This window comes from Oncorhynchus kisutch, linkage group LG3 (genome assembly GCF_002021735.2).
Source record: "Oncorhynchus kisutch isolate 150728-3 linkage group LG3, Okis_V2, whole genome shotgun sequence".
Lineage (NCBI taxonomy): Eukaryota > Metazoa > Chordata > Actinopteri > Salmoniformes > Salmonidae > Oncorhynchus > Oncorhynchus kisutch.
The window spans coordinates 1,392,401-1,405,059 of NC_034176.2; the positions used below are offsets into that span (position 1 = coordinate 1,392,401).

A 12,659-nucleotide genomic window follows, 5' to 3' on the forward strand; every position below is an offset into this window, starting at 1 on the left:
CAAATCCACATAATGAATAGGAAGAAAACATTTACATAATAAATAGAAATAAAGATGAACATAATGAATATATATAAAATGTATATAATTAATAGGAATACATATTAACATAATGAATAGGAATACATATTAACATAATTAATAGGAATACATATTAACATAATTAATAGGAATACATATTAACATAATGAATAGGAATACATATTAACATAATTAATAGGAATACATATTAACATAATGAATAGGAATACATATTAACATAATTAATAGGAATATCAGACAGTAAAAAAAAGACATAGAATGACATATTACAGAAATCACATGACACATTGGGACCTATTACATGAGTTACAGAAATCACATGACACATTGGGACCTATTACATGAGTTACAGAAATCACATGACCCATCGGGACATGTAACATGAGGTACAGAAATCACATGACACATTGGGACCTATTACATGAGTTACAGAAATCACATGACCCATTGGGACCTATTACATGAGTTACAGAAATCACATGACCCATTGGGACATGTAACATGAGGTACAGAAATCACATGACCCATTGGGACCTGAGTCTCAGAGATCACGACAGGCATTAGCTAACAGACACACGCAACTGTAAATAAATAATGAGATGTTTGGCCTTCAGGTCCCAGATGAAAGAAAGTGCATCTCTGTGTCCACGTTGGGGGCCTGGCACTCTGTCCCCCCCCCTTCCCTCCCTGCCTCCCCCACCCTCCCCCTGCCCCCCCCTCTCCCTTGGCCCTGCGGGCTGAAGACAGAGGGGAAGGCATTTTTAAAGGCCTTTCTGAAGTTGTTGCCCATGAAAGCGTAGACCAGAGGGTTGACAGAAGAGTTGGAGTAGGACATGCAGTGGGCCCAGATCTTCACCTGGCAAACAAAACAACACGTTATTTACATGTAATTAACCTAAATGGAACCAATCAAAACACCTTTATTTACACTTTATTTACCTTTATTTAACCAGGTAGGCTAGTTGAGAACACCTTTATTTAACCAGGTAGGCTAGTTGAGAACACCTTTATTTAACCAGGTAGGCTAGTTGAGAACACCTTTATTTAACCAGGTAGGCTAGTTGAGAACACCTTTATTTAACCAGGTAGGCTAGTTGAGAACACCTTTATTTAACCAGGTAGGCTAGTTGAGAACACCTTTATTTAACCAGGTAGGCTAGTTGAGAACACCTTTATTTAACCAGGTAGGCTAGTTGAGAACACCTTTATTTAACCAGGTAGGCTAGTTGAGAACACCTTTATTTAACCAGGAGGCTAGTTGAGAACACCTTTATTTAACCAGGTAGGCTAGTTGAGAACACCTTTATTTAACCAGGTAGGCTAGTTGAGAACACCTTTATTTAACCAGGTAGGCTAGTTGAGAACACCTTTATTTAACCAGGTAGGCTAGTTGAGAACACCTTTATTTAACCAGGTAGGCTAGTTGAGAACACCTTTATTTAACCAGGTAGGCTAGTTGAGAACACCTTTATTTAACCAGGTAGGCTAGTTGAGAACACCTTTATTTAACCAGGTAGGCTAGTTGAGAACACCTTTATTTAACCAGGTAGGCTAGTTGAGAACACCTTTATTTAACCAGGTAGGCTAGTTGAGAACACCTTTATTTAACCAGGTAGGCTAGTTGAGAACACCTTTATTTAACCAGGTAGGCTAGTTGAGAACACCTTTATTTAACCAGGTAGGCTAGTTGAGAACACCTTTATTTAACCAGGTAGGCTAGTTGAGAACACCTTTATTTAACCAGGTAGGCTAGTTGAGAACACCTTTATTTAACCAGGTAGGCTAGTTGAGAACACCTTTATTTAACCAGGTAGGCTAGTTGAGAAACCTTATTTAACCAGGTAGGCTAGTTGAGAACACCTTTATTTAACCAGGTAGGCTAGTTGAGAACACCTTTATTTAACCAGGTAGGCTAGTTGAGAACACCTTTATTTAACCAGGTAGGCTAGTTGAGAACACCTTTATTTAACCAGGTAGGCTAGTTGAGAACACCTTTATTTAACCAGGTAGGCTAGTTGAGAACACCTTTATTTAACCAGGTAGGCTAGTTGAGAACACCTTATTTAACCAGGTAGGCTAGTTGAGAACACCTTTATTTAACCAGGTAGGCTAGTTGAGAACACCTTTATTTAACCAGGTAGGCTAGTTGAGAACACCTTTATTTAACCAGGTAGGCTAGTTGAGAACACCTTTATTTAACCAGGTAGGCTAGTTGAGAACACCTTTATTTAACCAGGTAGGCTAGTTGAGAACACCTTTATTTAACCAGGTAGGCTAGTTGAGAACACCTTTATTTAACCAGGTAGGCTAGTTGAGAACACCTTTATTTAACCAGGTAGGCTAGTTGAGAACACCTTTATTTAACCAGGTAGGCTAGTTGAGAACACCTTTATTTAACCAGGTAGGCGAGTTGAGAACACCTTTATTTAACCAGGTAGGCTAGTGAGAACACCTTTATTTAACCAGGTAGGCTAGTTGAGAACACCTTATTTAACCAGGTAGGCTAGTTGAGAACACCTTTATTTAACCAGGTAGGCTAGTTGAGAACACCTTTATTTAACCAGGTAGGCCTAGTTGAGAACACCTTTATTTAACCAGGTAGGCTAGTTGAGAACACCTTTATTAACCAGGTAGGCTAGTTGAGAACACCTTATTTAACCAGGTAGGCTAGTTGAGAACACCTTTATTTAACCAGGTAGGCTAGTTGAGACACCTTTATTTACCAGGTAGGCTAGTTGAGAACACCTTTATTTAACCAGGTAGGCTAGTTGAGAACAACCTTGATTAACCAGGGAGGCTAGTTGAGAACACCTTATTAACCAGTAGGCGCGGTTGAGAACACCCTTTATTTAACCAGGGAGGCCTAGGTTGAGAACACCTTATTAAACCGGTAGGCTAGTTGAGAACACCTTATTTAAACCAGGTATGCTAGTTGAGAACAACCTTTATTTAAACCAGGTAGGCTGTTTGAGAACACCTTATTTAACCAGGGTAGGCTATTGAGAACACCTTTATTTAACCAGGGAGGCTAGTTGAGAACACCTTTATTTAACCAGGTAGGCTAGATTGAGAACCCTTTATTTAACCAGGTAGGCTAGTTGAGAACACCTTTATTTAACCAGGTAGCTAGTTGAGACACCTTTATTTAACAGGTAGGCTAGTTGAGAACACCTTTATTGAATCAGGTAGGCAGTTGAGAACACCTTTATTAACCAGGTAGGCTAGTTGAGAACACCTTTATTTAACAGGGGAGGCTAGTTGAGAACACCTTTATTAAACCATGTCAGGCTATGTGAGAACACCTTATTAACAGGTCAGGCTAGGTTGAGAACACCTTTATTTACACAGGTAGGCTAGTTGAGAACACCTTTATTTAACCAGGTAGGCTAGTTGAGAACACCTTTATTTAAACCAGGGTCGGCTAGTTGAGAACACCTTTATTTAACCAGGAGGCTGTTGAGAACACACCTTTATTTAACCAGGTAGGCTAGTTGAGAACACCTGTATTTAACAAGGTTGTAGTGAGAAATATACCCAGGTAGGCTAGTTGAGAACCCTTTATTTAACCAGGTAGGCATAGTTGAGAACACCTTTATTTAACCAGGTAGGTCTAGTTGAGAACACCTTTATTTAAACCAGGTAGGCTAGTTGAGAACACCTTATTTAACCAGGTAGGCTAGTTGAGAACACCTTTATTTAACCAGGTCGGCTAGTTGAGAACACCTTTATTTAACCAGGTAGGCTAGTGAGAACACCTTTATTTAACCAGGTAGGCTAGTTGAGAACACCTTTATTAACCAGGTAGGCTAGTTGAGAACACCTTTATTTAACCAGGGTAGGCCTAGTTGAGAACACCTTTATTTAACCAGGTAGGCTAGTTGAGAACACTTTATTTAACCCGGTTAGGGCTAGTTTGAGAACACCTTTATTTAACCAGGAGGCTTAGTGAGAACACCTTTATTTAACCAGGGTAGGCTAGTTGAGAACACCTTTATTTACCCCAGGTAGGCTAGTTGAGAACACCTTTATTTAACCAGGTAGGCTAGTTGAGAACACCTTATTACCCCAGGTAGGTTGAACCTTTATTAACCAGGTAGGCTAGTTGAGAACACCTTTATTTAACCAGGTAGGCTAGTTGAGAACACCTTTATTTAACCAGGGCGGCTAGTTGAGAACACCTTTATTTAACCAGGTAGGCTAGTTGAGAACACCTTTATTTAACAGGTAGGCTAGTTGAGAACACCTTTATTTAAACCAGGTAGGCTAGTTGAGAAAACACCTTATTTAACCAGGTAGGCTAGTTGAGAACACCTTTATTTACCAGGTAGGCTCGTTGAGAAACCTTTATTTAACCAGGTAGGCTAGTTGAGAACACCTTTATTTAACCAGGTAGGCTAGTTGAGAACACCTTTATTTAACCAGGGAGGCTAGTTGAGAACACCTTTATTTAACCAGGTAGGCTAGTTGAGAACACCTTTATTTAACCAGGTAGGCTAGTTGAGAACACCTTTATTTAACCAGGGTTAGGGCTAGTTGAGAACACCTCCTTTATTTAACACAGGTAGGCCTAGTTGAGCACACCTATTATTAACCAGGTAGGCTAGTGAGAACCCACCTTTATTTTAACCAGGTAGGCTAGTTGAGGAACACCCTTATTTAACCAGGTAGGCCAGTTGAGAACACCCTTTATTTTAACCAGGTAGGCCAGTTGAGACAACACCTTTATTTAACCAGGTAGGCTAGTTGAGAACACCTTTATTTAACCTAGGTAGGCTAGTTGAGAACACCTTTATTTAACCAGGTTGGCTAGTGAGACACCTTTATTTAACAGGGGCTAGTTGAGAACACCTTTATTTAACCAGGGAGGCTAGTTCGAGAACACCTTTATTTAACCAGTAGGCTGTTTAGAACCTACCAGGTAGGCTAGTTGAGAACACCTTTATTTAACCAGGTGGCTAGTTGAGAACACCTTTATTTAACCAGGTAGGCAGTTGAGAACACCTTATTTAACCAGGTAGGCTAGTTGAGAACACCTTTATTTAACCAGGTAGGCTAGTTGAGAACACCTTTATTTAACCAGGTAGGCTAGTTGAGAACACCTTTATTTAACCAGTAGGCTAGTTGAGAAACACCTTTATTTAACCAGGTAGGCTAGTTGAGAACACCTTTATTTAACCAGGGAGGCTAGTTTGAGAACACCTTTATTTACCAGGTAGGCTAGTATGAGAACACCTTTATTTAACCAGGTAGGCTAGTTGAGAACAGCCTTTATTTAACCAGGTAGGCTAGTTGAGAACACCTTTATTTAAACCAGGTAGGCTAGTTGAGAACACCTTTATTTAACCAGGTAGGCTAGTTGAGACACCTTTATTTAACCAGGTAGCTAGTGAGAAGAACACCTTTTTAACCAGGTAGGCCTAGTTGAGAACACTTTATTTAACCAGGGTAGGCTAGTTGAGAACACCTTTATTTAACCAGGTAGGCTAGTTGAGAACACCTTTATTTAACCAGGTAGGCTAGTTGAGAACACCTTTATTTAACCAGGTAGGCTAGTTGAGAACACCTTTATTTAACCAGGTAGGCTAGTTGAGAACACCTTTATTTAACCAGGTAGGCTAGTTGAGAACACCTTTATTTAACCAGGTAGGCTAGTTGAGAACACCTTTATTTAACCAGGTAGGCTAGTTGAGAACACCTTTATTTAACCAGGTAGGCTAGTTGAGAACACCTTTATTTAACCAGGTAGGCTAGTTGAGAACACCTTTATTTAACCAGGTAGGCTAGTTGAGAACACCTTTATTTAACCAGGTAGGCTAGTTGAGAACACCTTTATTTAACCAGGTAGGCTAGTTGAGAACACCTTTATTTAACCAGGTAGGCTAGTTGAGAACACCTTTATTTAACCAGGTAGGCTAGTTGAGAACACCTTTATTTAACCAGGTAGGCTAGTTGAGAACACCTTTATTTAACCAGGTAGGCTAGTTGAGAACACCTTTATTTAACCAGGTAGGCTAGTTGAGAACACCTTTATTTAACCAGGTAGGCTAGTTGAGAACACCTTTATTTAACCAGGTAGGCTAGTTGAGAACACCTTTATTTAACCAGGTAGGCTAGTTGAGAACACCTTTATTTAACCAGGTAGGCTAGTTGAGAACACCTTTATTTAACCAGGTAGGCTAGTTGAGAACACCTTTATTTAACCAGGTAGGCTAGTTGAGAACACCTTTATTTAACCAGGTAGGCTAGTTGAGAACACCTTTATTTAACCAGGTAGGCTAGTTGAGAACACCTTTATTTAACCAGGTAGGCTAGTTGAGAACACCTTTATTTAACCAGGTAGGCTAGTTGAGAACACCTTTATTTAACCAGGTAGGCTAGTTGAGAACACCTTTATTTAACCAGGTAGGCTAGTTGAGAACACCTTTATTTAACCAGGTAGGCTAGTTGAGAACACCTTTATTTAACCAGGTAGGCTAGTTGAGAACACCTTTATTTAACCAGGTAGGCTAGTTGAGAACACCTTTATTTAACCAGGTAGGCTAGTTGAGAACACCTTTATTTAACCAGGTAGGCTAGTTGAGAACACCTTTATTTAACCAGGTAGGCTAGTTGAGAACACCTTTATTTAACCAGGTAGGCTAGTTGAGAACACCTTTATTTAACCAGGTAGGCTAGTTGAGAACACCTTTATTTAACCAGGTAGGCTAGTTGAGAACACCTTTATTTAACCAGGTAGGCTAGTTGAGAACACCTTTATTTAACCAGGTAGGCTAGTTGAGAACACCTTTATTTAACCAGGTAGGCTAGTTGAGAACACCTTTATTTAACCAGGTAGGCTAGTTGAGAACACCTTTATTTAACCAGGTAGGCTAGTTGAGAACACCTTTATTTAACCAGGTAGGCTAGTTGAGAACACCTTTATTTAACCAGGTAGGCTAGTTGAGAACACCTTTATTTAACCAGGTAGGCTAGTTGAGAACACCTTTATTTAACCAGGTAGGCTAGTTGAGAACACCTTTATTTAACCAGGTAGGCTAGTTGAGAACACCTTTATTTAACCAGGTAGGCTAGTTGAGAACACCTTTATTTAACCAGGTAGGCTAGTTGAGAACACCTTTATTTAACCAGGTAGGCTAGTTGAGAACACCTTTATTTAACCAGGTAGGCTAGTTGAGAACACCTTTATTTAACCAGGTAGGCTAGTTGAGAACACCTTTATTTAACCAGGTAGGCTAGTTGAGAACACCTTTATTTAACCAGGTAGGCTAGTTGAGAACACCTTTATTTAACCAGGTAGGCTAGTTGAGAACACCTTTATTTAACCAGGTAGGCTAGTTGAGAACACCTTTATTTAACCAGGTAGGCTAGTTGAGAACACCTTTATTTAACCAGGTAGGCTAGTTGAGAACACCTTTATTTAACCAGGTAGGCTAGTTGAGAACACCTTTATTTAACCAGGTAGGCTAGTTGAGAACACCTTTATTTAACCAGGTAGGCTAGTTGAGAACACCTTTATTTAACCAGGTAGGCTAGTTGAGAACACCTTTATTTAACCAGGTAGGCTAGTTGAGAACACCTTTATTTAACCAGGTAGGCTAGTTGAGAACACCTTTATTTAACCAGGTAGGCTAGTTGAGAACACCTTTATTTAACCAGGTAGGCTAGTTGAGAACACCTTTATTTAACCAGGTAGGCTAGTTGAGAACACCTTTATTTAACCAGGTAGGCTAGTTGAGAACACCTTTATTTAACCAGGTAGGCTAGTTGAGAACACCTTTATTTAACCAGGTAGGCTAGTTGAGAACACCTTTATTTAACCAGGTAGGCTAGTTGAGAACACCTTTATTTAACCAGGTAGGCTAGTTGAGAACACCTTTATTTAACCAGGTAGGCTAGTTGAGAACACCTTTATTTAACCAGGTAGGCTAGTTGAGAACACCTTTATTTAACCAGGTAGGCTAGTTGAGAACACCTTTATTTAACCAGGTAGGCTAGTTGAGAACACCTTTATTTAACCAGGTAGGCTAGTTGAGAACACCTTTATTTAACCAGGTAGGCTAGTTGAGAACACCTTTATTTAACCAGGTAGGCTAGTTGAGAACACCTTTATTTAACCAGGTAGGCTAGTTGAGAACACCTTTATTTAACCAGGTAGGCTAGTTGAGAACACCTTTATTTAACCAGGTAGGCTAGTTGAGAACACCTTTATTTAACCAGGTAGGCTAGTTGAGAACACCTTTATTTAACCAGGTAGGCTAGTTGAGAACACCTTTATTTAACCAGGTAGGCTAGTTGAGAACACCTTTATTTAACCAGGTAGGCTAGTTGAGAACACCTTTATTTAACCAGGTAGGCTAGTTGAGAACACCTTTATTTAACCAGGTAGGCTAGTTGAGAACACCTTTATTTAACCAGGTAGGCTAGTTGAGAACACCTTTATTTAACCAGGTAGGCTAGTTGAGAACACCTTTATTTAACCAGGTAGGCTAGTTGAGAACACCTTTATTTAACCAGGTAGGCTAGTTGAGAACACCTTTATTTAACCAGGTAGGCTAGTTGAGAACACCTTTATTTAACCAGGTAGGCTAGTTGAGAACACCTTTATTTAACCAGGTAGGCTAGTTGAGAACACCTTTATTTAACCAGGTAGGCTAGTTGAGAACACCTTTATTTAACCAGGTAGGCTAGTTGAGAACACCTTTATTTAACCAGGTAGGCTAGTTGAGAACACCTTTATTTAACCAGGTAGGCTAGTTGAGAACACCTTTATTTAACCAGGTAGGCTAGTTGAGAACACCTTTATTTAACCAGGTAGGCTAGTTGAGAACACCTTTATTTAACCAGGTAGGCTAGTTGAGAACACCTTTATTTAACCAGGTAGGCTAGTTGAGAACACCTTTATTTAACCAGGTAGGCTAGTTGAGAACACCTTTATTTAACCAGGTAGGCTAGTTGAGAACACCTTTATTTAACCAGGTAGGCTAGTTGAGAACACCTTTATTTAACCAGGTAGGCTAGTTGAGAACACCTTTATTTAACCAGGTAGGCTAGTTGAGAACACCTTTATTTAACCAGGTAGGCTAGTTGAGAACACCTTTATTTAACCAGGTAGGCTAGTTGAGAACACCTTTATTTAACCAGGTAGGCTAGTTGAGAACACCTTTATTTAACCAGGTAGGCTAGTTGAGAACACCTTTATTTAACCAGGTAGGCTAGTTGAGAACACCTTTATTTAACCAGGTAGGCTAGTTGAGAACACCTTTATTTAACCAGGTAGGCTAGTTGAGAACACCTTTATTTAACCAGGTAGGCTAGTTGAGAACACCTTTATTTAACCAGGTAGGCTAGTTGAGAACACCTTTATTTAACCAGGTAGGCTAGTTGAGAACACCTTTATTTAACCAGGTAGGCTAGTTGAGAACACCTTTATTTAACCAGGTAGGCTAGTTGAGAACACCTTTATTTAACCAGGTAGGCTAGTTGAGAACACCTTTATTTAACCAGGTAGGCTAGTTGAGAACACCTTTATTTAACCAGGTAGGCTAGTTGAGAACACCTTTATTTACCAGGTAGAGCTAGTTGAGGAACACCTTTATTTAACCAGGTAGGCTAGTGAGACACCCTTATTTAACCAGGTAGGCTAGTTGAGAACCACACTTTTATTTAACCAGGTAGGCTAGTTGAGAACACCTTTATTTACCAGGTAGCTAGTTGAGAACACCTTTAGTTTACCAGGTAGGCTAGTGGAGAACACCTTATTTAACAGGTAGGCTAGTTGACGAAACACCTTTAATTTAACCAGGGTAGGCTCGTTGAGAACCACCTTTATTTAACCAGGGAGGCCTAGTTGAGAACACCTTTATTGAACCAGTTAGGCTAGTTGAGGAAACACCTTTATTACCAGGTAGGCTAGTGAAGAACACCTTTATTAACCAGGTAGGCTAGTTGAGAACACCCTTTAGTTAACCAGGTAGGCTAGTGAGAACACCTTTATTTAACCAGTAGGCCTAGATTGAAGAACACCTTTATTTCACCAGGTAGGCTAGTTGAGAACACCTTTATTTAACCAGGTAGGGACCTAGTGAGAACACCTTTAGTATGTAACCAGGTAGGCTAGTTGACAGAACACCTTGCTCTCTTACTCCAGGGAGGCTACGTTGTTTGCTCTGTAGAACATCCCTTTATATTAACCAGGTATGCCTAGTTGAGAAACCCTTTAATTTAACCAGGTCGGCTAGTTGAGAACACCTTTATTTAACCAGGTAGGCTAGTTGAGAACACCTTTATTTAACCAGGTAGGCTAGTTGAGAACACCTTTATTTAACCAGGTAGGCCTAGTTGAGAACACCTTTTATTTAACCAGGTAGGCTAGTTGAGAACACCTTTATTTAACCAGGTAGGCCTAGTGAGAACACCTTTATTTAACCAGGTAGGCCTAGTGAGAACACCTTTATTTAACCAGGTAGGCTAGTTGAGAACACCTTTATTTAACCAGGTAGGCTAGTATGAAAACCTTATTTAACCAGGTGGCTAGTTGAGAACACCTTTATTTAACCAGGTAGGCTAGTTGAGAACACCTTTATTTAACCAGGTAGGCTAGTTGAGAACACCTTTATTTAACCAGGTAGGCTAGTTGAGAACACCTTTATTTAACCAGGTAGGCTAGTTGAGAACACCTTTATTTAACCAGGTAGGCTAGTTGAGAACACCTTTATTTAACCAGGTAGGCTAGTTGAGAACACCTTTATTTAACCAGGTAGGCTAGTTGAGAACCTTTACCATGAAGCTGTTGAGACCTTTAACCAGGTAGGCTAGTTGAGAACACCTTTATTTAACCAGGTAGGCTAGTTGAGAACCCTTACCCCTTTATTAACCAGGAGGCTAGTGAGAACACCTTTATTTAACCAGGTAGGCTAGTTGAGAACACCTTTATTTAACCAGGTAGGCTAGTTGAGAACACCTTTATTTAACCAGGTAGGCTAGTTGAGAACACCTTTATTTAACCAGGTAGGCTAGTTGAGAACACCTTTATTTAACCAGGTAGGCTAGTTGAGAACACCTTTATTTAACCAGGTAGGCTAGTTGAGAACACCTTTATTTAACCAGGTAGACTAGTTGAGAACACCTTTATTTAACCAGGTAGACTAGTTGAGAACACCTTTATTTAACCAGGTAGACTAGTTGAGAAACACCTTTATTTAACCAGGTAGGCTAGTTGAGAACAAGTTCTCATGTACAACTGCGACCTGGCCAAGATAAAGCAAAGCAGTGTGAACAGAAACAACACACAGTTAAACATGGAATAAACAAGCGTACAGTCAATAACACAATAGAAATATCTATATACAGTTTGTGCAGATGTAGTAAGATTAGGGAGGTAAGGCAATAACTAGGCCATAGAGGCGAAAATAATTACAATTTAGCAATTAAACACTGGAGTGATAGATGTGCAGGTGATGATGTGTAAGTAGAGATACCGAGGTGCAAAGGAGCAAAAAACAAATAACAGTATGGGGATGAGGTATTTGGGTGGGCTATTTACGGATGGGCTATGTACAAGTGCAATGATCGGTAAGCTGCTCTGACAGCTGATGCTTAATAAAGCTAGTGAGGGAGATATAAGACCAGCTTCAGTGATTTTTGCAGTTTGTTCCAGTCATTGCCAGTAGAGAACTGGAAGGAGAGGCGGCCAAAGAGGACTTGGCTTTGGGGAGACCGTTGAAATATACCTGCTGGAGCTCGTGCTACGGGTGGGGTGCTGCTATGGTGACCAGTGAGCTGGGATAAGGTGGGGCAAAGACTTATAGATGACCTGGAGCCAGTGGGTTTATCGACGAGTATGAAGCGAGGGCCAACCAACGAGAGAGTACAGGTCACAGTGGTGGGTAGTATATGGGGCTTTGGTTACAAAACGGATAGCACTGTGATAGAATACATCCAATTTGCTGAGTAGAGTGTTGGAGGCTATTTTGTAAATGACATCGCTGAAGTCATGGATCAGTAGGATAGTCAGTTTTACGAGGGTATGTTTGGCAGTGTGAGTGAAGGATGCTTTGTTGCGAAATAGGAAGCCAATTCTAGATTTAACATTGGATTGGAGATGTTTGATATGGGTCTGGAAGGAGAGTTTATAGTCTATAGAGACACCTAGGTATTTATAGTTGTCCACATATTCTTTATTACCCCTTTTTCTCATTTCGTGGTATCCAATTGTTAGTAGTTACTGTCTTGTCTCAACAATGCAACTCCCGTACTCAGGAGAGACGAAGGTCGAGAGCCATGTGTCCTCCGAAACACAACCCAACCAAGTCCTCTGTTCAGCGCTCCACCATCTCTGTTCAGTGCTCCACCATCTCTGTTCAGTGCTCCACCACCTCTGTTCAGCGCTCCACCATCTCTGTTCAGTACACCACCATCTCTGTTCAGTGCTCCACCATCTCTGTTCAGTGCTCCACCATCTCTGTTCAGTGCTCCACCACCTCTGTTCAGTGCTCCACCACCTCTGTTCAGCGCTCCACCATCTCTGTTCAGTACACCACCATCTCTGTTCAGCGCTCCACCATCTCTGTTCAGTGCTCCACCATCTCTGTTCAGTACACCACCATCTCTGTTCAGCG

At 40.4% G+C, this 12,659-nt stretch overlaps 1 protein-coding gene across 1 annotated transcript in view; it reads right to left on the reverse strand.

The window, feature by feature from the left end:
• Positions 1-214: 214 nt before the first annotated feature.
• LOC116361744 (G-protein coupled receptor 54-like) overlaps positions 215-12,659 on the reverse strand; it is a 37,240-nt gene continuing 24,795 nt past the window's right edge. The window contains exon 6 of the mRNA XM_031816101.1: positions 215-898. Within this exon, the coding sequence (XP_031671961.1) occupies positions 653-898 (246 nt within the window). The 3' untranslated portion in view covers positions 215-652. The remainder of the gene's footprint in view (positions 899-12,659) is intronic.